Source organism: Bufo bufo, chromosome 4, assembly GCF_905171765.1.
Source record: "Bufo bufo chromosome 4, aBufBuf1.1, whole genome shotgun sequence".
Taxonomy (NCBI): Eukaryota; Metazoa; Chordata; class Amphibia; order Anura; family Bufonidae; genus Bufo; species Bufo bufo.
Genome location: NC_053392.1, coordinates 298,308,711 through 298,336,388, shown reverse-complemented (window position 1 = coordinate 298,336,388; position 27,678 = coordinate 298,308,711). Strand labels below are relative to the sequence as shown.

Below are 27,678 nucleotides of genomic sequence, written 5' to 3'. Positions count from 1 at the left end.
ATAAACTTTTTTTAACTTTTTTAACTGAACGTTAACTTTTTTACTTACCGGTAATTTGTTTTTTGTTTAGTTTTTTTTACCTTTATAGAACAAACCTCTCCTTCCCCATGGGACAATGTGCAAAGCGCAAATCGCCCAAAGATGTGGCGAAGCACGTTATGCACTTTATCCCAGGTGAAAGGAGAGGTTTGCAGCAGCTGTGAGTAAAAGGGCCCTAATAGCCCTGTGTGCCTGTCCTGTGAGATGCAATCCCTATGCTAAGTGTACCTGTGTGTGGTACTTCCAGAAACACTCTCCATAGCATAGGGCAGGGTGGTCAGGACAGTCAGGACAGAAATAGCGGGTGTCACGCCTTATTCCACTCCTGCTACAGACACGACATCTTTTTCGGGGTGACGGTTGGGTTGAGGTACCAGGAACGACACTGGGGAAATGTCGCTCGTGTAGACGGCTAACTACACTGGTGGTTGGGGCCACGGAACCTTCTGGATACAGGAGGTTCTCGATGATCTCTTCCTGGAATTTGAGGAAGGATCGTGTTCTCCCAGCCTTACTGTAGAGAACAAAACTATTGTACAGAGCCAATTGAATTAAATATACAGACACCTTCTTATACCAGCGTCTGGTTCTGCGGGAAACTAAATACGGAGACAACATCTGGTCATTGAAGTCCACCCCTCCCATGAGCAAATTATAGTCGTGGACTGAAAGGGGCTTTTCAATGACACGGGTTGCTCGCTCAATTTGTATTGTCGTGTCTGCGTGAATGGAGGAGAGCATGTAAACGTCACGCTTGTCTCTCCATTTCACCGCGAGCAGTTCTTCGTTACACAAGGCAGCCCTCTCCCCCCTTGCAAGACGGGTGGTAACGAGCCGTTGGGGGAAGCCCACGCGACTAGTTCGCGCGGTGCCACAGGCGCAAATCCGTTCTAGAAACAAATGCCTAAAGAGGGCCACACTTGTGTAGAAATTGTCCACATAAAGATGGTACCCCTTGCCAAATAAGGGTGACACCAAGTCCCAGACTGTCTTCCCACTGCTCCCCAGGTAGTCAGGGCAACCGACCGGCTCCAGGGTCTGATCTTTTCCCTCATAGATCCGAAATTTGTGGGTATAGCCTGTGGCCCTTTCACAGAGCTTATACAATTTGACCCCATACCGGGCACGCTTGCTTGGGATGTATTGTTTGAAGCCAAGGCGCCCGGTAAAATGTATTAGGGACTTGTCTACGCAGGTGTTTTGCTCTGGGGTATACAAATCTGCAAATTTCTGGTTGAAGTGGTCTATGAGGGGCCGAATTTTGTGGAGCCGGTCAAAAGCTGGGTGGCCTCTGGGACGGGAGGTGGTGTTGTCGCTAAAATGCAGGAAACGGAGGATGGCCTCAAATCGTGCCCTGGACATAGCAGCAGAGAACATGGGCATGTGATGAATCGGGTTCGTGGACCAATACGACCGCAATTCATGCTTTTTAGTTAGACCCATGTTGAGGAGAAGGCCCAAAAAAATTTTAAGTTCGGAAACTTGGACTGCTTTCCACCGGAAAGGCTGGGCATAAAAGCTTCCCGGGTTGGCGGATATAAATTGTGTGGCATACCGGTTTGTCTCTGCCACGACTAAGTCCAAGAGCTCCGCAGTCAAGAACAGCTCAGAAAATCCCAGGGCCGAACCGATTTGAGCCGTCTCAACCCGAACTCCAGACTGGGCGGTGAAAGGGGGAACTAGTGGTGCGGCTGAAGTTGGTGACTGCCAATCAGGGTTTGCCAGCACCTCAGGGATTCTAGGGGCTCTACGGGCCTGTCTGTGCGGTGGCTGCGACGGGGTAACTACTGCACGTGCCACCGTACCAGCTTCAACTGCCCTTCTGGTGCTCGCCACGTCACCATGTTGTACGGCAGTGCTGGTACTAGGTCCAGGGAGGGCTGCGCTGCTGGTGTATGCCTCACCACGTGATCCGGCAGCGCCAGCCCCACTCTGCTGCTCTTGAAGCGGATCCTGCGCAACCTGTGGTCTAGCGACACGGGGCCGGGTACGCCTGGTTCTATCAGGGACCTCCACCTCCTCGTCCGAACTTTGGGTCAGAGAGCCACTGCTTTCTACAGGTTCATATTCTGACCCGCTAGATTCGTCAGATGAGGGTTCCCATTCCTCATCCGACTGGGTCAGAATCCTGTAGGCCTCTTCAGAAGAATACCCCCTGTTTGACATTTTGGACTACTAAATTTAGGGGTATTCCCTGAGACTACCCAAGAAAAAAAGCAAGCCTGTCTTACAAAGGGGAGGCTAGCGAAGTACCGGAGGCCGCTGCGGTTGATGAAAAATATCAAAACTGATTTTTTTATCGCCGCAGTGCGTGTAAAATGAATGTGCAGTGATCAAAAAAATATATATTTTTTGTCACTGCGGTGGGGCGGGCGTGGGTGAACGCACGTGTGGGCGACCGATCAGGCCTGATCGGGCAAACACTGCGTTTTGGGTGGAGGGTGAGCTAAGGTGACACTAATACAATTATAGATCTGATCGTGATCAGTTTTGATCACTTACAGATACTATAAAAGTACAAATGCTGATTAGCGATACGCTAATCAGCGAATCAGTGACTGCGGTGGGCTGGGCGCTAACCGATCGCTAACTACCTAACCAAGGGGCCTAAACTAATCCTAAAACCTAACAGCCAATACTAGTGAAAAAAAAAAGTGTCAGTTTACACTGATCACTTTTTGTCTTTCACTAAGTGATTGACAGGGGCGATCAAAGGGGTGATCAAAGGGTTAATTGGGGTGCAGGGGGGTGATCTGGGGCTAAAGTGTGGTGTTGGTGCTACTCACTGTGAAGTCTGCTCCTCTGCTGGATCCAACCGACGAAAAGGACCAGCAGAGGAGCAGAGAAGCCATATAACAGATCATATTTACTAATATGATCTGTTATATGGCTTGTGATTTGTTTTTTTGAAAATCGCCAGCCAGCCAGCCAATTATCGTTGCTGGCAGGCTGGTGACGAAATTGTTCTTTAACTTTTGCCGGCCCGCGATGCGCAAGCGCGGGCCGGCTTTGAGCAAATCTCGCGTCTCGCGAGATGACGCGTATATGCGTGACTGTGCGCAGCGCTGCCGCGTCCTGAACGAGATCCTGCGTTAGGCGGTCCGGAGGTGGTTAAACGGATGCTACCTATCTGTTTTTTTTGGGATCTTGATTAGAGATCACCCTTGACAGAATTTTTCCCGGGCGACCCGATTCAGTAAAATATTTCTGGCCCTTAAAAAATACCCTCTGCTGGGCCTTATCAAGCAAAAAGTCAGAATATGCTTAACTTGCGTTGTGCATGGCTCTTCTATTTACTTCTATCTTGTTCTTAGAGAAATCATTCATGGCTGCCGTCGCTGCTTCTTTTAAAGCCTTCTTCTTGATACTATAGCCTTTCCTTAAATTAGAGATGTTACTAACAAAAATTCCCCTCATGAAGGCCTTGAATGCGTCCTATACTACTTGGGTCTTAGCTAAATTATGATTAATCTCCCAAAAGCGCACAATTTCCTGTTGTATTAATTCATGATTATCCATTACCGACATCCAATAGGGATTTATTCTAAATGGGGGTCTTACCGTATATTTATCCTCAGCCATAAATAGCTAAAGGGAAAGAGGCACATGGTCCGAGAGGGACCTGGCCTCATATTTCATCCGTTTTGCATTTCTCATATACTGTATTTTTCGTTGATTAAGGCCAGATCTATCCTGCACATAGATTTTCCAGATTTGCTTACGCAAGAGTACACTCTTCTCCCCTGCCCCAAACTTCCCCAGATGTCCACAAAGCCGGATTCCTGACAGAATCGGGCTAAGGCCGACCCCTGGGGAAGAGTATGGCAGTCCCCCCCATAGAGAAACTATCTGTAATAGAGTTAATAACACAATTAAAGTCCCCAATAACTAACGAGAGACATTCAGGCCATCGCTCCATAAAAGTTAACAAGGAGTCAAGTACATATAGGGAGAAGGGAGGTGGAATATAAACAAAGGCCAAGATACATGGTTTTCCAACAAGTTTACCATATAAAAAAAACATCTCCCCTGCCTGTCAACTGAGGATGCCTCACAGACATAATCAATCGCCCTATGTACAAGAACTGTTACTCCTCTAGAATAGCTAGTGAAGGTAGAGTGATAAGTCTGGGCAGACCATCCACTGCTGACACGCCGGGAAGTCTCCTCAGTAAGATGGGTCTCCACCAAACAAACAATAGCTGGGAGATGTCTCTGTACCAAATCAAAAACAGCTTGTCTCTTCAATTTATCACCCAGACGCCGAACGTTCCAAGTTAAAATTCTAACTAACATTAGATCAACCAAAAGAGCCCCAAACCCTGAAAACTTCCAATAGCCCCAGCCCCTCTTTCATTAACCTGTGAAACGCATCGCAAACCCCCCGTACCCTCTTTTGCCTCCCACCCTCCCATCTCTTGATCCGCCAAATTACTGCACCAGATCTCTTAACCAAGACCACTCCTCCCCCTCTCCTCCACCCACAACACCACCATAGGAAAAAAGGAAAAACATTAAATGACGAGTGCCTATATATTATTTCTGTCGAGCCAGTCTGTCACAAGACCAGGAGTATAAAAAAAAAGAGTTTCCCCATTAAATATTGTCCAAAGTTTCGCTGGGCAGACAAAGGAGTATTTAATGTCCCTTTCTTGCAGCCATTTTTTCACAGTGGTAAGATTACGTCTCTTTTCTTGGATCTCTTTAGAAAAATCAGAAAAGAAGGACACTTTATTTCCATTATATAAGATAGGAGGGCATTCCCTGGCCCTTTTCATAGAGCAATCTATGGCTTTTATGCTAGGAAAGACAAAACTGACAAATTGTCTAGTTGTCCCAAATGTCACTTAGAAAACACTGACCTCTTCCATGGCCTTTGGCAATGCCCTAAGGTACACGAATACTGGAAACAATCACGCAATCTACAGCGAGACAAACTGCATATACAGTGGATATAAAAAGTCTACACATCCCTGTTATAATGTCATGTTTCTGTGATGTAAAAAAAATGAGACAAAGATAAATCATTTCAGAACTTTTTCCACCTTTAATGTGACCTATAAACTGTACCACTCAATTGAAAAACAAAATGTTTTAGGTGGAGGGAAGAAAAAAAAAAAAAAAATAATAATAATGTGGTTGCATAAGTGTGCACACCCTCTTATAACTGGGGATGTAGCTGTGTTCAGAATTAAGCAATCACATTCAAAATCATATTAAATAGGAGTCAGCATACACCTACCATCATTAAAAGTGCCTCTGATTAACCCCAAATAAAGTTCAGCTGCTCTAGTTGGTCTTTCTTGAAATTTTCTTAGTCGCATCCCACAGCAAAAGCCATGGTCCACAGAGAGCTTCCAAAGCATCAGAGTGATCTCATTGTTAAAAGGTATCAGTCAGGAAAAGGGTACAAAAGAATTTCCAAGGCATTAGATATACCATGGAACGCAGTGAAGACAGTTATCATCAAGTGGAGAAAATATGGCACAAAAATGACATTACCAAGAACTGGACGTCCCTCCAAAATTGATGAAAAGACGAGAAGAAAAGTGGTCTGGGAGGATACCAAGAGGCCTACAGCAACATTAAAGGAGCTGCAGCAATATCTGGCAAATACTGTCTGTGTGGTACATGTGACAACAATCTCCCATATTCTTCATATGTCTGGGCTATGGGGTAAAGTGGTAAGACGAAAGCCTTTTCTTACGAAGAAAAAGATCCAAGCCAGGCTACATTTTGCAAAAACAAATCTGAAGTCTCCCAAAAGCATGTGGGAAAAGGTGCTATGGTCTGATGAAACCGAAGGTGGAACTTTTTGGCCATAATTCCAAAAGATATGTTTGGCACAAAAACAACACTGCACATCACCAAAGAACACCATACCCACAGTGAAGCATGGTGGTGGCAGCATCATGCTTTGGGGCTGTTTTTCTTCAGCTGGAACTGGGGCCTTAGTTAAGCTAGAGGGAATTATGAACAGTTCCAAATACCAGTCAATATTGGCACAAAACCTTCAGGCTTTTGCTAGAAAGCTGAACATGAAGAGGAACTTCATCTTTCAGCATGACAACGACTCAAAGCATACATCCAAATCAACAAAGGAATGGCTTCACTAGAAGAAGATGAAAGTTTTGGAATAGCCCAGCCAGAGCCCAGACCTGCATCTGACTGAAAATCTGTGGGGTGATCTGAAGAGGGCTGTACACAGGAGATGCCCTCGCAATCTGACAGATTTGGAGTGTTTTTGCAAAGAAGAGTGGGCAAATCTTGCCAAGTCAAAATGTGCCATGCTGATAGACTCATACCCAAAAAGACTGAGTGCTGTAATAAAATCAAAAGGTGCTTCAAAAAAGTATTAGTTTAAGGGTGTGCACACTTTTGCAACCATATTTTATTTCTATATTTTTTCTTCCCTCTACCTAAAAGATTTCAGTTTGTTTTTCAATTGAGTTGTACAGTTTGAAGGTCACATTAAAGGTGGAAAAAGTTATGAAATGATTTATCTTTGTCTAATTTTTTTACATCACAGAAACCAGACATTTTAACAGGGGTGTGTAGACTTTTTATATCTACTGTACAACTCTTAGACTCACCAATGCAATGTATATTTTAAAATGACGCATCCCAACAACATATTCCATCGATAGTACACCTCTTCCTACTGGTAGCGAAGAGATGCTTATTGTCATATTGGTTGAAACCAGTGTCCACAACCCTCTGACGTGAATCTCCAGTTAAAAAAAAATGTATAAGACTGGAATTAGTGGAGGTAAAAAGTAAAAAAAACAAAGGTGACAAACATTAAAAAAAATGGCAATCCTTTATTGAAAACTTCTCAACAGATTAAGAACTACAAATGATAGTTGCACCTTTTTAAATGACAGTATAGTACCTATTAGAGAAACAAGTTGATAGACTAGGTAGTCTCCAAATAGACAAATAGAACACAATATACTAAAGACAGATGAAAGCGCAGAAAATTATACGGCACCTGTATTAGTATTAGGGTCCATTCACACGTCCGCAAATGGGTCCGCATCCGTTCCGCAATATCGGGAACGGGTGCGGACCCATTCATTCTCTATGGGGCCGGAAGAGATGCGAAGAGCACACTATGTGCTCTCCACATCCGCATTTCCGGAGTGCGGCCCCGAACTTCAGGGCTTCGGCCCTAAACTTCCGGGCCGCGGCTCCGCAAAAAAATAGAACATGTCCTATTCTTGTAAACCTATAATTCTCACATTGCATCGCCTGTACCTATCCTCCAGATCCATCATTTTTTTTTTAAGGGAATTAGTATCCGTACTCAGGGTGGAGATTTCATTTTTAAATATTTTAGCTTCGTTCTCCAACACCCCCACAGATTTTTCAATAGTTGTAACTCTGTCTCCTATCTTTGAGACATCTTCCCTTATCAACATCACATCGGTCTGGATTGTTCCCAGCTGCAAGGAAATATCTTGAATTAGCTCTCTATTTTTTTTAACCGCCACTAAAATTTCTTTCAGTGGGGCAGATTCAGGAGTAGGCAGAACATTTATGACCTCTCCCGCCATCCCTTCTTCCTGGGAATAATCATCCACCGATTCTTCGGCTCTGGTTCCAGCACCATTTTTAACATTAGAGCCAGGTATCCCTTTCTGACCTGCCCCTACTCTTGTCATTACGTTGGGGTATTTCAGGAACTGATCAATTTTGGCTGACTCTAGATGCTTCTGGCCTGTTTTGAAAGATCCACTGAGCGCCTATTTTGCTTAGGGCCCAATTTTTTTCCTTCCCACTGTCTTCTTTTTTCTTCTCTCCCTCCTCTTTTTTTTTTTTTTTCCTTTCTTCTTCTTTTCTTTCAAACCTCCTAGTACAGGAGCCAGCGGTAGGGAGGACAAGAGGCAGCCAGACACAAGCAGGAGCGCCGTCCGGAGCACTTCAGTTCAGGGCGCTTCCTCCCACCTGCACCCATCAGCTCAGACCGGCACACAGCGTTCCACGATTCAGCCAGCAGGCAGGCCCAAGCGTGGCGTTGCAAGAGGAGAGGAGGAGGAGTGTGACGCAGCCGACTCTACGTCATCACGTCCCTCACCAACATAACATGAAGTTTTTCCATTATTAGATTCCCTAAAATTTAGCCTCCCCCCCCCCTGGAATGGTTACAAATCTCAAATGGCCACACCACATACAAATGCATCATAAATTAAAGTGTCAATACCGAATTAAGACTTACAACACTAATCTTCATGTATGAACTGCTAGTTTCAGTTCACATATGTAAACAAAAAAAAGAAACTGTGACCAGGAAACAAAAGAACAATACCTCAGGCACGGTTTTGAAATAAGTTCAAAAGGCACTTCACTATTCACTGGGAGCAGGTGGAAAGGAAAACTAACTTAGTTACCTATAGCAATCAATCAAATTCCACATTTCATTTTTCTGAGCTCCTTTGGAAAGTGAAAGGATCAATTTTATTGCTTGCTAGAAAAATGAAAGGATCAATTTGATTGGATCTAGAAAAACGATATCCAATGGAAATGCAGCTGTTTACTTACCCATGGCCCCTTTGCTAATCAGCTGATGAGCATAATAATAATTCTAGAATTTGTCTGCAAACATGTAATTAAAGCACCTACTGTATAAGCAGTGATGGCCAGTTTGCAGTGTTCACCGACGAACACATGCGATCTGTCATCTTTATTCCCAAGTCCGGCGATGCAGAGGTAAGTCCTGGGAATAAAGATGGCAGATCGCATGTGTTCGTCGGCGAACACTGCAAACTGGCCATCACTGCCTAGAAGTTCATTGGCCTCCAAAGGGGTCTCACAAATTATCTACCATTTATCTGTGAAGATATTTAGTCTGTCCAGGTATAACAGAAAAGCAGACTTTATTAGTCAACTGTTTGCAGTATTGGTTGAATTCTTTCCTTTTTGGTGCCACCAGGGCCCAAAAGTTCTGAAACATACTGTAATGGCTGGTTTCTCTCATATTGTAAATCCCTCTGTAGCCTGTAGCAGACTCATTTTGTCTTCATAATTCAATACTTTAAATATGCTAGTAATGAATCTAGTAATGAATCTCCCTGGTCCAATTCAGTGGACCCTTTCAACTGTTATGGAGGAACTGGGCAAGACCACTGCCAAATCTATGGGAAGCCACTACTGCGTAACCATTTCACGTACAGTCTTTCCTTTAATTAATTCAGTAACCCCAACTATTCATTGGTTGTTATGAATGGGGAAGGTATGACATCTGTCAACAGGCTAATGTCCCAAAATTCAAGCATTATTCAACAGTTCCAGTTTTCACATGCCATTTGATGTAAAAGTGCCTCAATGTCTTTTTCTAAATTGCAGCGGTTGTATTGCGGGGTCACATTGTCTTGGCAGGCTTTATCTGAACACCTGTAATGCACCACCTGTTCCAGAAGAAACTTCTCAAAGAGATAAATTGGTGTGTTCACCATATCTTTGGTGTTTGAATATTTCTTACAACAGTGTAGCACCAAATGAAATTTAATGTGGTGGCCGTACATAGACTCCATCTACTAGGAAACGAGGCTTGGTTGTGAATTATTTGTCTAACAGTGGCCCTCTATGAAATATTAGATGCTAGCAGGTAGAGTGTATATAATTGTTATTGCAAACATCCAAATACGTATTCCCATAGACAAGGACACTACTGCAACCCACAGGGCTCCACAGTAGTAAGACGCTAACCGCTGGCTCTTTTCCTCACATATTGGCCCCTATGAAGAGGCAGGTCCCCCATCAGCAGATGAAAATCTAGGCCGTGATCTCGGGAAACCAAGTGTGGTGGGCGATCTCCACAATATAGAGGCCAATTTACTCCAAAATGTAGTGACTTGGGGGGTTTATGGCTGTAATCTGCTCTCAGTGGGAAGACAGGAGCAGATCCTAAAATGGAGATGCTGAAGGCATGTCCTTCCTCTGGCTCGTTTAGGTCAAACCCTGTCTTGCTATATTTTGAACTAATCAAAGAGCATTATTAAAGTGTCCTTTTCAAATACTAAAAGACATAGGAACCTACTCTAAGCAGCACTCATGTAGTTTAAACTTTAATAGTATAGTGCTCAGAAGGCTGGAGGTAAACCGAGGGTCTAGTCCTCACTTAATGGTGCACTGAAGCCCTAATTTGCATATTAAAAATCTTTTTTTTCTCATGAATGCCACAGCCAATTTTCACAGGGGTATCATTTTATTAAAGCTCTATGTATGTTAATACTACCAATAACATTTTAATTTTACTGAAAAATCTGTTCATAAAACACACCATAAAAACACAACCACAAATATTGGTAAAAAAGACAAACACAAACAGCTGCACCACATTTTTAAAGCATTCTTACATTCTGAATAATAGACCTGTGCATTAATAATATTCAAAATTTATTATAAAGAATATTAACAGTGAAAAATAAGTTTTCATATGCCCCTGGAAGCATGTTCCTGTATAACAATCACAGTACGGTATACCTGAAGAAAAAGAGAGAAATATGGGCAAAAGAAATCTCAACATAATCATTTGGTGATGATTGTTGTGCATAGTGAATGACAATGAAGATGCATAGACATTTTTATTGGTAGCTGATCACCAAATGGAACCATGAGAACAGCTATTCTCTGAAAACAAAGAGTTGTTCTTTAGTAAAGCCAAGGTCTTCTTCTAGACACCTACAAAAAAAGGGAAAACATACATTTTGTAAATTATGGTATTTTAAAATATAAAGCATATTCACTAAAAGGACAACAATACTGTCACAACTACAGGAGTTTTTATGACATCCCCTTTCTGAAAAATTTAAAGGGCTTCCACACCCCCCAAAAGTCATTTTTCATTTTTGGGCTAATTAAAATCATTATAGTGCAATTATTCAATATATAGTGCTCTTACCTTTTTCTGTGGCTAAGTTTCTTTAAAAACCGCACTTTTATAATATGTTAACTACCTCGCTACCAGCAAGTAGGGCGGTTACTTGCTGGTAACCGCCGCATCCTCCTTTCAAAAAAACTCCCCCTCCTCCTGTTAATTGACAGGGCCAGCGAGCGCTCTCCTCCTCTGGCTGGCCCTGTCTGCAATTCAAATCCCGCGCCTGCGCCTTACGTGTCTTCATTCGGCGCAGGCGCTCCCAGAGAAGGACGCTCGCTTCCTCAGCACTTCCTCAGTGCGCCTGCGCCGATGACGTCTTCTCTTTCGGGTTTAGAGGTGACGTCATCGGCGATTTGAAATGCTGACAGGGCCAGCCGGAGGAGGAGAGCGCTCGCTGGCCCTGTCAATCAACAGGAGGAGGGGGCGTTTTTTTGAAAGCAGGATGCGGCGGTTACCAGCAAGTAACCGCCCTACTTGCTGGTAGCGAGGTAATTAACATATTATAAAAGTGCGGTTTTTAAAGAAACTAAGCCACAGAAAAAGGTAAGAGCACTATATATTGAATAATCGCACTATAAGGATTTTAATTAGCCCAAAAATGAAAAATGACTTTTGGGGGGTGACAGAAGCCCTTTAAAGGGATTGTACAAGTTATTTTCTTTGTTCTTTGTATGTTTCTAACTAAGCAAATGTAAGTAATTTTCAGTTCACTTAATTAATCTACAGTGGCCTTGTAGTTAGCTGAGTGTCACATAACGAGTGATGTCGGCTTCTTTCCCTGCTCTGATGACATTCGGTGCACAAGCCTGAGGGAACAGGTTTGCCTCTGTGTACTGAACGTCACTGTGGTCTGTTGCTCCAACAAGCCACGCCCCTTGCACTGCTCGATCTTCTGGCTGAGCTGTCTGCCCTGTGTCTTCCCTCCGGCTGGATTCTTCACAGTTTAACTCATTCTACCATCAGCAGCACAGACTCAGAGCTGAAGGCTCTGCCTCAGGTACTGAGCAGCTGCAGGGTTTCCTGTTCTTCAGGTACTGAAGAGACAAATGCTCTGCACAGGATCTTCCCCTCCCTCCTCACCCTGCAAACACAGCTGACAAAGACCAGAAGAGTTTATCCCCTTCTACCACCAGCAGAACAGACTAAGGGCTGAAGGCTCTGTCCCAGTAGGGCAGCTGTAGGGTTTCCTCTTCTCCAGGCAGTGAAGAGACAAATGCTGTGCACAGGATTTTCCCTCCCTCCTCACCCCTGCAAACACAGAGGAAGTGTCTGCAGAGCATTGTACAAGAACAGGTAGGGGGAAGATCCTGCGTGTATCAGAAATGCCATCGTACTGTACAGCTGGGACTTGTAGTCCCACACATACAACATGAGTATCCCAGCAGTCAGACTGAAGGCAGGGCAGCACTTTTATTCGCTACCTTTGCGGGGAGGGTATTGGAAGTCTTTGTTGACACCCTCAAATATTCATGAGGAAAACCTTAAATTAATATTACATTAGATTTATTTTCTTTTTTTTTATATAACTCAGCCAACCCGTTTAAAGAAAACGCCCTTATTCATCTCTATGTGGTGTACCTGAACAATGGAAACTTATCAAGCCATGCAGCACTCTCCTAGGGACTGTGTGACAACCCTAGATTTCAGAATGAATGGCAAAGCCAATGGCAAGGTCTTTTTCTAAGGCCTCATGCACACGACCGTGGTGTGTTTTGCGGTATGCAGATCACGGATCCACAAAACACGGAATTATTCAATTTGCGGAACGGCACGGGCAGCCTTCAATATAAACGCCTATTCTTGTCCGCAAAGCGCGGACAAGAATAGGACATGTTATATTTTTTTAGCGGGGCCACAAAATGGAGCAACGGATGCAGACAGCACACGGAGTGCTGTCCGCATCTTTTGCGGACCCATTGAAGTGAATGGGTCCGCATCCGAGCCGCCAAAACGGCGGCTCGGATGCGGACCAAAACATCGGGCGTGTACATGAGGCCTAATGGAAAGTTGAGGCTTGTGAACTATAGGGAATGTGGCATTCAATAACGTTTTCTCCTTTAACCAAGCATGCGCATAATTTACTTTTATCCATTACCACCCTTCTCATTATTTGGAACTATTACCTAATTGGACTGGGATAATGTACAGTACTTTATTCTAGACACAATACTTGACGCGTGTAAGGGTCTAATAGATCACCGCTATAATTTTCCATGGCCACAAATAAATAATAGAATAACCACTGAAAAACTATAAGGAAAAAAATAGAATATGTAAAAAACAAATAAAAGCAGCCAAACTATAGACCGAGAGATTAATTACCAAAGAGAGCGAAACCAACCCTAAAATGTTCTTCAATTATATAAATGGTAAAAAGTATAAATCTGAAGGTGTCGGGCCTTTACAGAGTGATGAGGGGGGAGTTGCAGAGAGCGATGAGAAGAAAGCAAAGCTATTAAATATTTTTTTCTCTATTGTATTCACTGAGGAAAATAAACTGTCAGATGAAATGCAGAATGTAAAAATAAATTCCCCATTAAAAGTGTCCTGTCTGACCCAGGAAGAAGTACAACAGCGACTTAAAAAGATTAAAATAGACAAATCGCCAGGACCGGATGGCATACACCCCCGTATCCTAAGAGAATTAAGTAATGTCATAGCCAGACCCTTATTTCTGATATTTGAGGACTCTATACTGACAGGGAGTGGCCTCCACAGGATTGGCGCATAGCAAATCAGGTGCCAATATTCAAAAAGGGTCCAAAAACAGAGCCTGGAAACTATAGGCCGGTAAGTTTAACATCTGTTGTGGGTAAACTGTTTGAAGGTTTTCTAAGAGATGCTATCTTGGAGTACGTCAATGAAAAAAAGCAAATAACGCCATATCAGCATGGCTTCATGAGGGATCGGTCAAGTCAAACTAATTTAATCAGTTTGTATGAGGAGGTAAGTTCTAGACTTGACAGCAGCGAATCAATGGATGTCGTATATCTGGACTTCTCCAAAGCATTTGACACTGTACCACATAAAAGGTTAGTATATAAAATGAGAATGCTCGGACTGGGAGAAAACATCTGTATGTGGGTAAGTAACTGGCTGAGTGATAGAAAACAGAGGGTGGTTAATAACGGTACACACTCAGATTGGGTCACTGTCACTAGTGGGGTACCTCAGGGGTCAGTATTGGCGCCTATTCTCTTCAATATATTTATGAATGATCTTGTAGAAGGCTTGCATAGTAAAATATCAATTTTTGCAGATGACACTAAACTGTATAAAGTAATTGACACGGAAGAGGACAGTATACTGCTACAGATGGATCTGGATAGATTGGAGGCTTGGGCAGAGAAGTGGCAGATGAGGTTTAACACTGACAAATGTAAGGTTATGTACATGGGAAGGAATAATGCAAGTCACCCATACATACTAAATGGTAAAACACTGACATGGAAAAGGACCTAGGAATTTTTGTGAACAGCAAACTAAGCTGTAGAAGCCAATGTCAGGCAGCTGCTGCCAAGGCCAATAAGATAATGGGTTGCATCAAAAGGGGCATAGATGTCCGTGATGAGAACATAGTCCTGCCACTTTACAAATAACTAGTCAGACCACACATGGAGTACTGTGTACAGTTCTGGGCTCCTGTGAACAAGGCAGACATAGCAGAGCTGGAGAGGGTACAGAGCAGGGCAACTAAAGTAATAACTGGAATGGGGGGACTACAGTACCCTGAAAGATTATCAACATTACGGTTATTCACTTTAGAAAAAAGACGACTGAGGGGAGATCTAATAACTATGTATAAATATATCAGGGGTCAGTACAGAGATCTCTCCCATCATCTATTTATGCCCAGGACTGTGACAGTGACGAGGGGAAAGAAGGTTTGTACACAAACATAAAAAAGGATTCTTTACGGTAAGAGCAGTGAGACTATGGAACTCTCTGCCTGAGGAGGTGGTGATGGTGAGTTCGCTAAAAGAGTTCAAGAGGGGTTTAGATGCAGGGCCGGCTCCAGTTTCATGTGGGCCCTTGGGTAATAAATCCCAGTGGGCCCCCTTGAGGCATTTTTTTACATTTATATGTCCCCCTGTGGCTCCCACATGGTATAATGACCACTAGTGGCCCCCCACACAGTATAATGACCCCCAGTGGCCCCCACTGTGTCCCATGCTTGCCCGCCCTCTCAACTCCACAGACCAGGATCATGTTCTGCAATTAGCTTGCCGCAAGCCAGAACTTCGCTTTGAAAATACCATTATGGTGTTTCCTGACTTCTCGGCTGAATTACAAAGGAGGAGAGCGACATTCACGGTGGTGAAGAGGAGGCTTCAGGAGTTGAACTTACAGTACTCCTTGGCCTATCCCGCCAGGTTGATAGGGGTTGATGGCGAGACATCAAGATTCTTTACCACACCATCTGAAATGAACGCGTGGATTGACGGCAGGGAGAGACCAGCCAGGACACCGAGATGAGTGCATACCCATCAGAGTGTTTGCTCCAACTAGCAGTTTATTTTATTGACTTGCTCCAGTCCTATTTTTATGGCTCACTCTATCTTTCCCGTGCTCTCCTCTACCAGTACTCCCCTTTACTCCGCTTTCTAATTGCCTTCTGTTTCACAGTCCTCTTAATATTGGACATATATGTGACTGAGCTATTAGGTATCTGTTGATGCCTGTATCTATGGGGAATGTCAGTTAATGCTGAGCTTGGGGAATGCTTTATTGTCGATCTTTGGGGAATGCTTTATTATGGTGGTTACTAGCCCTTTATCTAGCTCCAAAGTTGGGGTCTCTTTGCTCATCTGCTCTTCGTGGCCTCTTTTGTGCAGGTGGCAAACTTCTGCTATTGGCATACCTCGTAATATCTGCCACGATAGCTGCTAGACCATAGGTTAGTTCTACATAAGGCTACTTTCACACTGCCGTTGGCTTTCCGTTTGTGAGATCCGTTCAGGGCTCTCACAAGCGGTCCAAAACGGATCAGTTTTTCCCTAATGCATTCTGAATGGAAAAGGATCCGCTCAGAATGCATCAGTTTGCCTCCGTTGAGTCTCCATTCCGCTCTGGAGGAGGACACCTGCGTGCAGCGTTTTGGTGTCCGTCTAACGAAACTGAGCCAAACGGATACGTTCTGACACACAATGTAAGTCAATGGGGACGGATCCTTTTTCTATGACACAATCTGACACAATAGAAAACGGATCCGTCCCCTATTGACTTTCAATGGTTTTCAAGACGGATCCGTCTTGGCAATGTTAAAAATAATACAAACGGATCCGTTCTGAACGGATGCAGACGGTCGTATTATCTGAACGGATCCGTCTGTGCAGATCCATGACGGATCCGCACCAAACGCGAGTGTGAAAGTAGCCTGACCTGTTACTTGCAGTTTTTTTCAAAATGTTATTGTTGTTTTGATGTTACATTTGGTGCTGGCTGTACTATCTGCATCAATGTTTTGCATTATTGCAGTTTTTATGCTACATTTCAATGTTGAAACAAACCCCCCTGTCAGTATATAACCTATGTGGATATGGCTATGTTTCAGCACCGGGTCCACTCTATTTTCACTTTACTAGGGATTTACTGCCTTACTATGTACATGGGCTGTTTAATTGGTGGAATGTTAGGGGCTTAGGGACTCTGCGGAAACGGGTTATAGTGTTCTCCATGATAAGAGGTCCAACCCCCGCATCCTGTGCCTACAGGAGACCCATTTAATTCCTAACTCTACTAGATGATTGCATAAACCATGGGTGCAATGGGCATGTCATTCCTGCCACACTACCTATTCTTGCGGAGTCTCCATATTGGTTCATAAATCACTAAGGTGGGAGGTGGAGAAATTGGTTGTTGACCCGGAGGGTTGATATATCTTTGTGGCTGCATACATTAACTGCGCCCTGTATGTTATTATGGGTATTTATATTCCTCCCCCATCCTTGTTGCAGATATTACACCAAGCAGTCTCTTTTGCTACTGCATTTCCACATGCTGTGGCCCTGTGTTTGGGGGACTGCAGCGTGCTATTAGATCCTTCAGTGGATAGGTTCTTTCCAGAGGGTAAATCTCAAGTGCAACAACAAGTAGTGACTCCTTTTGCCAAATTATTACAAGTTGGAAGTTGGGTCGGTCGACTTGTGAAGGCACAGAAACCTGTGTATTAATCTATACTCTTGTCATTCCACTGGCCACAACTCTCTTTCTCATTTGACTATGCTATAGGTAATTCTGCTCTATGTTCCAGTGTTAAGTCAGTGGACAGCGTGGAGTGTCTGATCGCTCCCCTGTACAGCTGAGTATTTGAATGTCAGAGTGACTTACTATGCGAATACACCCCTTTTGGTTATCCCTTTTGACTAATAATGGAAAATATTGAAGGCCTATTTAAAGGGGTGCCCGACATCATCTATCCCATATATTAAGCGCACCTCTGCAAGGCAAGAGTCTGAATTTGCCTCTGAATGTACCTGTTTAGAGGCGATATACATAGCAAATCCCACAGACTTGCATAAAGATGCCTGGCTGAGTAAAGGACATCAGTACCTCACTCTTGTAAAAGAGAAAGCAACGTAAGCTGTTCATTACTAAACAGTCTTATTTTGAATTGGGCAACCAGTCTAGTAAGCTATTGGTGCAAGTTGTACACCACAACCAGTCATCTCCTGCAGTGCTGAGAATTCAAGCTGGAGATGGTACCATGCTCCTGGAAACAATGGCCATTGCCCAAAGATTTCAGGAGTTCTATCAAGAACTGTATCAGTCTCAGGTAGCACAAAACCCACGGTACAGTGAGCATTATTTGTCCAATTTGGAGATGCCTCAGTTATCACCAGACAACACTCTCATGTTAGACTCCCCAATTACTAATAAGGAGATTTCCACTGCCATCGCCTCATTGGCCAGTGGTAAGTCCCCAGGCTCAGATGGTTTTCCTCTGGAAGTGTATGCTAGGTATTCAGAGGCCCTTGTGGACCCTCTGAAGAGAATGTATGATGCAGCTTTCTCCACTGGCTCCCTGCCCCCATCACTATGTGACGCCACCATAGTGGTTATCCTTAAACCAGATAAGAATTCTGCAGAGTGTGGATCTTACCGTCCAATCTCCCTGCTAAATCTGGATTATAAATTCCTGGCTAAAATAGTATTCTCGGTATTATACATCCTGATCAATCAGGCTTCGTGCCTGTTAATCCAAAACAAACAAGAAATCTCATAAACATCAATTGTGTGGGCGCGTCCCTTCACTGAAACCCAAACCTACAAAAATTGCTCACAAAGGAGCAGAAAGACACAGTGCCCAAGGGAGTATAATAAATATATCCTCAATTTATTGAATGAATAAATACATAAAATATAATTAAATACATAAATTGTATTTCATTATTTTTTATACGGTGGGAAACGGGGGGTTAAGGGTAAAGTGTTAACAAATAATTATATCAAGCTGAAGCTTGTTTCTGTTTTTTCTGTGTAGTGCTTTGGTATATTAATAAAGTTTGTGAAAAAAATAAATAAATATATAAATACATAAATAAAAACATGGAACAAAACATCAAAAACACTGTAGTGTAGCTGTACCGAATGACAGACCACTGATTCCAATACACCTGAAAAAATATGTCAAACATGTCAAATATGGAGGGCGGGGGGGGGAGAGAGAGAGAGCTATATTCTCCTATATCCAGAGGAGTTGAATATAATCATACTCCTAAACAGTAGCAACATATAGATCATCTCATATTCAAAAAGAGGGGGACGTCCATAAACCCTCGAACTGTATAATAGTGTGGCTACAAAAATAACATATTAGCAAAAAAACTCCCACTCAAAACATTCATGCCTGTTAACTCCACGTCCGAAAACATCAGATGAGTACAGGTTGTAACTCAGATCGGACTTCGGCGTCCCTTAATGTCGCCAAGGCCTTTGACTCGGTGGAATGGCCGTATCAACTTGCCACATTAAAATGTTTTGGTTTTGGGCCTGCTTTTCTTAAATGGATCTCGACCCTATACAAAAGTCCCAGATCTAATATATCAGTTAATGGGGTCTGCTCTTCATACCTCAGCTTAGGTAGGGGTACAGCCATATGCTTGTGCCAAGTGCAAATGTACTTTGGCATCAAACTGGGGGATATGATACGCCGACAATATGATACTGTTTATGTCTCAGGTAGATGACACACTCCCTTGAGCCATGGAGCTCATCAGATAAGATCCAAGACCTACCAATTGTTAAACAATTTTAAGTACCTGGGTATTAACATACCGTAACTAAAGATTCCAATACTTTTCATTCTCTTAATGTAACCCCCATTTTAGATTACTGCAGTTCCGCACCTGGGAAACCCTACCTTTATCGGTAGTAGGCCGCATCAATTTAATTAAAATGATTTTACTTCCTAAGTGTCTATATATACTGGAACACTCCCCATATATTATTCCGAAGAGTTTTTTCCAGCAGCTCAATACTTTATTATCTCCATTCATATGGGGATCTACGAGACCTAAGTGGTCGCTATCAACACTATCATGCCAAGTTTGCGAGGGGGAATGTCTTTGCCTGACTTCTATTTCCTTAACATGTATAGCTTGGAAGAAAGACGAGACAGAGGGGATATGATAGAAACTTTTAAATACATAAAGGGAATCAACAAGGTAAAAGAGGAGAGAATATTTAAAAGAAGAAAAACTGCTACAAGAGGACATAGTTTTAAAGGGTTTCTGTCACCCCGCAAAACTGATTTTTTTTTTTTGGGATAGTTAGATTCCTCATAGTGCGATATAGGAGAATATAATGCTCTTACTTACTTTCATGCGGCCGATTCTTTATAAAACGAACTTTTATAATATGTAAATGAGGGCTCTACCAGCAAGTAGGGCGTCTACTTGCTGGTAGCCGCTGCAGAAATCCGCCCCCTCGCCGTGTTGATTGACAGGGCCAGCCGTGATCTCCTCCTCCGGCCGGCCCTGTCAGTAATTCAAAAATCGCGCGCCTCGCGTCATTCGGCGCAGGCGCTCTGAGATGAGGAGGCTCGTCTCCTCAGCACTCCCTCAGTGCGCCTGCGCCGATGACGTCTTCTCTTTCGGTGATGTCATCGGCGCAGGTGCACTGAGGGAGTGCTGAGGATACGAGCCTCCTCATCTCAGAGCGCCTGCGCCGAATGACGCGAGGCGCGCGATTTTTGAATTACTGACAGGGCCGGCCGGAGGAGGAGATCACGGCTGGCCCTGTCAATCAACACGGCGAGGGGGCGGATTTCTGCAGCAGCTACCAGCAAGTAGACGCCCTACTTGCTGGTAGAGCCCTCATTTACATATTATAAAAGTTCGTTTTATAAAGAATCGGCCGCATGAAAGTAAGTAAGAGCATTATATTCTCCTATATCGCACTATGAGGAATCTAACTATCCCAACAAAAAAAAAATGAGTTTTGCGGGGTGACAGAAACCCTTTAAATTAGAGGGGCAAAGATTTAAAAGTAATATCCGGAAGTATTACTTTACTGAGAGAGTAGTGGATGCGTGGAATAGCCTTCCTGCAGAAGTGGTAGCTGCGAATACAGTGAAGGAGTTTAAGCATGCATGGGATAGGCATAAGGCCATCCTTCATATAAGATAGGGCCAAGGGCTATTCATAGTATTCAGTACATTGGGCAGACTAGATGGGCCAAATGGTTCTTATCTGCCGACACATTCTATGTTTCTATGTTTTACTTTGCCGGACAGCTCGGATATTTGAAAACCTGGCTCTCCTCGAACGAGCAACTCCCTAACTCAGAAGCTCACCTAGCATTCTACCTTAATCTGAAATCTCTCTGGCCCGTAATGGAAAAGTCTGAACTCCCCCCAAGTTCTTTTGCCAATTCACAGAATTGCTATACAGGTCTGGTCTGCTACTAAGTAGGTACATGCCTTCAAAGACACTAGTGCTGAAATCCCCTTATGGGCCAACCCTATTATTCCGTCCCTCCCTGACTCTCAGTTCTGGAAATCACATAATGTATGCTTTCTTGGTGATGTCTATCAGGATCATACTATTCAAGCATTTGATTACTTCCACTCCAAACCCCAGATCCCCAGAACTGCATTCTACCTCTATTTACAGCTTAGGCATGCCCTAAATGCTAATTTCTCAGAGACCCCGGTGGCCATATCCACCTACCCCCTCATAGGAATTGTGACACAGTGAAGGGTCTGGTGTTAAATGGAGGGTATTTTCCTCCCAGCATGTGCTGCTGGACTGATTAACAGCCAGGTGAGGTCAAGCACCGGCCTGGATTTCACATGCTGGTCTGGGCTTTGCCGACACCCGACTGTCTTGGAAAAAAAAGCCAGCTGGACAGCAGTAGGGTGTGTGTGAGGCCTGTTGCTGGATGCCGGCTAGCGACCTGTCTGGGAGGGCAAGTCGACGAACACCAGGACTTGTCCTTCTTACGCGGTACCTGCAGCACGGTGTGAACTGAACACTAGCACTTGATCTTCTTATGCGGTACCCACGGCATGGTATGAAATGAACACCAGGGCTTAAAACCTAAGGTAACTTTGTTTTTGATAACCTGCCATGTGAATAAACACTGAACGTTTGGTTAAGAACTGTTTTGTGTCTCTGTACTGCGTCCGCTCACCCTGGCTACCAGAGCGAATCCCTACAGAATATTTCGTTCTCAGAGACCCCATGGTTTTATCTCAGCCCTTTACACTAAATTGAATCCTACTCACCTTCAGGTTATGGAAAAGAGGAGAGCTGTGATCCCTGATCTCTCGGATGAGGATTTCCCAGATATTTTGGGGTTACCCCACGGGGATTCCCCCGCTATTAACAACAGATTTATTCAGCTTAGTGCTATACACCAGAGCTATTTATCACCTTTCTGACTGTATAGAATGGGTCGCCTCTCCCACACTAGAGGTTTGAAAATAATGCAAACTTTTGGCATCTCATTTGGGATTGCCATTATGTTAAACAATTCTGGCAGGACCATACTAGTCTCCTAGCCACAGTGCTGAACTTACCTCTCCCGATTCATACTACCATATGCCTATTTGGAATCCTAGATGAGGCAATATATCCCCACTACACTAGGATATTTTTAAAGGAGGCACGAAAAGCCATTGCGCTTTGGTGGATTGGGGACAGATGTCCGTCTCTTATCAAATGGAAAACTTTGGTAAATACCATTATCCAGTATGAGCATATTGTATATAAGCACAAAGGTTGCGACTACAAATGTAACAAGATCTGGGGATCATGGTGCTCCTCGCCTTTGACTCAATATCCTGTACAAGCATTTACCATTGCCTTAAACTCTTTGTCTTAATGTATGTCTACTGATGTTACTCAGGGAAATCTCTAGATTCTTCAACATAGAAATATGTATATTTTTTTGATGTCCGGACTTTGTCTTGTAATACCTTATCTTACACTGTAATATTCTGTCAGAGGTGTGAAACAGACATCTGTTGTATACATTTTATTAAATCTGTTCAATAAAACGAGTTTAAAAAAAAGATGCTCTGACTGGAAGCAACCACTATCCAACAGGATGACGGACACCTCTGGCATTGTATAATGCAGCAACGGAGATGTGCCGACACCTGTATGCTGGCTGGCTTGGTCATATCACCGCATCATCCCTCATGCACTGCCACTGCACTTCCTGAGAGCGCGCCTGACGGGTTTAAATAACATCATGGTGGAGCTCTCACCGGTTGAGCTGAGCGGCCCCACAGAAGAAGTGAGAGTCATACCCTGGGCAACAAGCAATCTCTGTACGATGAGCATTAATCCCTGGAAATGAGCATTAACCCCTGGAACTGGCTTAGTAGAACCCCTAGAGAACGAGCATTATATTAAAGGGGTTATCCAAGACTAATAAATGTCCCCCATATGCCCAGGCCCCTCACACTGCATATACTTACCTGGTTCCTCACTACCTGCACCGCTCATGGTCCCTGCACTGCCGTAGCTGTTTCTCCCCGTGCGCAGATGAAAACATCTGGTGTCGGGTGGGGGGTAAGCGGCCAATGGCAGGCAGGGACGAGCCTCCCTAGCATCACTAGTGACGCTAGGGAGGCTCATCCCGTTCCCGCCTACCATTGGCTGCTAGCCCCACCCCCCACCACACCGGATTTTTTTATCCGCGCACGGGGAGAAGCAGCAGCCGCGCTGCGGGGACCAGCAGCGGAGCAGGGAGCGAGGTAAGTATATTGTGTGTGAGGGGCCCGGCATATGGGGGACATTTTTTAGTCTTGGATAACCCCTTTAAATAACCCTTTCACCCTATTAAAACCCCTGCATTTGGCCCACAGATTTCATTATTAACCCTTTCCCTGCCTTATCTAACATATTAACCCTTTCCTTACCTACTCCCCCCCCCCCCCTAGACTCTGCAACCCTGCATTGCATCATCCATTTACTTGCAACTAGACCCTACAAGACTGGTTAACCCTTTCTACAGTTAACCCTTTTCACCCCATATTACAGTAGGGACAGTTAGTGCTAGGAGGGTGAGGGGCCACTACTGGTGTGTGATAGGTTATTTTATATTGGGTGGGTAGAGTGATATTTAGAGTATATATATATATATATATATATATATATATATATATATACAGTACAGACCAAAAGTTTGGACACACCTTCTCATTCAAAGAGTTTTCTTTATTTTCATTACTATAAAAATTGTAGATTCACACTGAAGGCATCAAAACTATGAATTAACACATGTGGAATTATATACATAACAAACAAGTGTAAAACAACTGAAAATATGTCATATTCTAGGTTCTATAAAGTAGCCACCTTTTGCTGTGATTACTGCTTTGCACACTCTTGGCATGCTCTTGATGAGCTTCAAGAGGTAGTCTCCTGAAATGGTTTTCACTTCACAGGAGTGCCCTGTCAGGTTTAATAAGTGGGATTTCTTGCCTTATAAATGGGGTTGGGACCATCAGTTGCGTTGAGGAGAAGTCAGGTGGATACACAGCTGATAGTCCTACTGAATAGACTGTTAGAATTTGTATTATGGCAAGAAAAAAGCAGCTAAGTAAAGAAAAACGAGTGGCCATCATTACTTTAAGAAATGAAGGTCAGTCAGTCAGCCGAAAAATTGGGAAAACTTTGAAAGTAAGGGCTATTTGACCATGAAGGAGAGTGATGGGGTGCTGCACCAGATGACCTGGCCTCCACAGTCACCGGACCTGAACCCAATCGAGATGGTTTGGGGTGAACTGGACCGCAGAGTGAAGGCAAAAGGGCCAAAAAGTTCTAAGCATCTCTGGGAACTCCTTCAAAACTGTTGGAAGACCATTTCAGGGGACTACCTCTTGAAGCTCATCAAGAGAATGCCAAGAGTGTGCAAAGCAGTAATCAAAGCAAAAGGTGGCTACTTTGAAGAACCTAGAATATAACATATTTTCAGTTGTTTCACACTTGTTTGTTATGTATATAATTCCACATGTGTTAATCCATAGTTTTGATGCCTTCATAGTCATGAAAATAAAGAAAACTCTTTGAATGAGAAGGTGTGTCCAAACTTTTGGTCTGTACTGTATATATATATATATATATATATATATATATATATATATACACTGCTCAAAAAAATAAAGGGAACACAAAAATAACACATCCTAGATCTGAATTAATTAAATATTCTTCTGAAATACTTTGTTCTTTACATAGTTGAATGTGCTGACAACAAAATCACACAAAAATAAAAAAATGGAAATCAAATTTTTCAACCCATGGAGGTCTGGATTTGGAGTCACACTCAAAATTAAAGTGGAAAAACACACTACAGGCTGATCCAACTTTGATGTAATGTCCTTAAAACAAGTCAAAATGAGGCTCAGTAGTGTGTGTGGCCTCCACGTGCCTGTATGACCTCCCAACAACGCCTGTGCATGCTCCTGATGAGGTGGCGGACAGTCTCCTGAGGGATCTCCTCCCAGACCTGGACTAAAGCATCTGCCAACTCCTGGACAGTCTGTGGTGCAGTCTGTGGTGGATAGAGCGAGACATGATGTCCCAGATGTGCTCAATTGGATTCAGGTCTGGGGAACGGGCGGGCCAGGGCCAGTCCATAGCATCAATGCCTTCGTCTTGCAGGAACTGCTGACACACCCCAGCCACATGAGGTCTAGCATTGTCTTGCATTAGGAGGAACCCAGGGCCAACCGCACCAGCATATGGTCTCACAAGGGGTCTGAGGATCTCATCTCGGTACCTAATGGCAGTCAGGCTACCTCTGGCGAGCACATGGAGGGCTGTGCGGCCCTCCAAAGAAATGCCACCCCACACCATTACGGACCCAATGCCAAACCGGTCATGCTGGAGGATGTTGCAGGCAGCAGAACGTTCTCCACGGCGTCTCCAGACTCTGTCACGTCTGTCACATGTGCTCAGTGTGAACCTGCTTTCATCTGTGAAGAGCACAGGGCGCCAGTGGCGAATTTGCCAATCTTGGTGTTCTCTGGCAAATGCCAAACGTCCTGCACGGTGTTGGGCTGTAAGCACAACCCCCACCTGTGGACGTCGGGCCCTCATATCACCCTCATGGAGTCTGTTTCTGACCGTTTGAGCAGACACATGCACATTTGTGGCCTGCTGGAGGTTATTTTGCAGGGCTCTGGCAGTGCTCCTCCTGTTCCTCCTTGCACAAAGTCGGAGGTAGCGGTCCTGCTGCTGGGTTGTTGCCCTCCTACGGCCTCCTCCACGTCTCCTGATGTACTGGCCTGTCTCCTGGTAGCGCCTCCATGCTCTGGACACTACGCTGACAGACACAGCAAACCTTCTTGCCACAGCTCGCATTGATGGGCCATCCTGGATAAGCTGCACTACCTGAGCCACTTGTGTGGGTTGTAGACTCCGTCTCATGCTACCACTAGAGTGAAAGCACCGCCAGCATTCAAAAGTGACCAAAACATCAGCCAGGAAGCATAGGAACTGAGAAGTGGTCTGTGATCACCACCTGCAGAACCACTCCTTTATTGGGGGTGTCTTGCTAATTGCCTATAATTTCCACCTTTTGTCTATCCCATTTGCACAACAGCATGTGAAATTGATTGTCACTCAGTGTTGCTTCCTAAGTGGACAGTTTGATTTCACAGAAGTGTGATTGACTTGGAGTTACATTGTGTTGTTTAAGTGTTCCCTTTATTTTTTTGAGCAGTGTATATATATATATATATATATATATATATATATTCAGCAGCAGTTTGAATGTTAAGAGGGAGGCTGAGTCAAGCATTCCCCAATACCCCTTTACACTGTGCTTCTTTAATCTGGCAGTTGTGGCTGACAACCACCCATAAGCTTTTATTGTAATTATTATTATATATCAGACAACTCTGTCCAGTTGGACTCTATTCATGAATAAGAAACCACATTGTTACTACCACTATGATGCATAAGCTACACACCAAGTGGTCGGTTTCCAGCTGCCTCTATAACTTACACTCACGGAATGTATTAACGTTATTGTTGAGAAAACCAAAGATAAAAGTTGGGTTAATTTAAAACTGTGGCACCATCACAGACGGCTATTGTCTAGACCTTGCCATAGGTTAACATGAAGTTGTAATTGATTTAAAAATAACTCCTATTCTCCTCTCCCCTCATCAGTAAATGTGGAAAGAATATAAGACAATGAGGGTTATTTACCAAGACAGGCGATTCACACACCAGTCTTAGTAAAAGAAAGATCTGACCTATATATTCTGAGGTGCATGCCTCTCCTGCTATCTGTGCACCAGTACATACATCTACTTCAGCCTGGAGCTGGAGTAAGTTTCTTGTGTAATGTGGCACCAGTTTTCTGGCACACATGTTGTTAAATGAGTTGAACTGCAGGGCTCTGTTCCGTGGCCCACCTCCACCTGCCCACTTTTTTGGAAAAGTGGTGAATGTGTTGAAAAAAAAAGAAAAGAAAAAGTTGCAAATTACTTGTGACAAAACTTGCAATTTTTCTACACCAAAACACTGGCCTAGAAAGTTAGTACATGACCCTTTTAACATTAGGGTATAACAGTAAAAGAGTCTGAAGAGGGGAGAGCTGAGAAAAAAATGCTAATGTACTTGGGGCCTAGGTGAGCATATTTTGGTTATTTAGTCTTACTGGTGCTTGGTGATAACAAAATGTAACTACAATCTTAAATTACCTTAGTCCTTGATCAACAAAACCATTTGGGCCACAAATGCAAATCCAAGCAGAGGAATCTTCTTTACTTCTTGTTAAGGCCTCTGAAAGAAGGGAAGATGATATCGGACCTTTATGTCCAACCCATGACTGACTAGGTTCGGAAAGGATAAACTGGGCTTCAAACCTGGAAAATACAGTTGAATTATACAGAATTGTATTATATAATGTGTGACAAAAAAACGGGCATACATGTGTTTATTAAGTGTTTTAGCAACTGTGTTTGTGCCAGGCTCAATGGGGGGCATGGCCTAGCAAGATAGAGGTGTGGGTTAAGATGTACCAACTTGCACCAAAACTAAATTTTGCTGCAAAGCAAGCCAACCAAGTAAAGTTAGACAAAAGTGTCTGAACCATTCGTACATTTCTCACAGCTTTTTAGACTGCCTGTCACATCTGTAAAGAAGGACACTTGCGTCGTTGATTCCGGCAGAGAATCTCAATGCTGGAATTAAACAGATCTGTTTTGTTTTTGCACATCTGGATGCATCTGTTCCATAAGGATGCGGATGTGTTAAATCAAAACGGAAAAAAAACTGATCTGTCACTAA

The 27,678-nt window shown here is 43.6% G+C and overlaps 1 protein-coding gene across 2 annotated transcripts in view; it reads right to left on the bottom strand.

The window, feature by feature from the left end:
• Positions 1-10,600: 10,600 nt before the first annotated feature.
• LOC120998159 (cytochrome b5 reductase 4) overlaps positions 10,601-27,678 on the bottom strand; it is a 352,348-nt gene continuing 335,270 nt past the window's right edge. For both annotated transcript variants that reach the window (XM_040428717.1, XM_040428718.1), the window contains 2 exons: positions 27,090-27,254; positions 10,601-10,722 (listed from right to left, as the gene is read on the bottom strand). In XM_040428717.1, the coding sequence (XP_040284651.1) occupies positions 10,665-10,722; positions 27,090-27,254 (223 nt within the window). In that variant the 3' untranslated portion in view covers positions 10,601-10,664. The remainder of the gene's footprint in view (positions 10,723-27,089; positions 27,255-27,678) is intronic.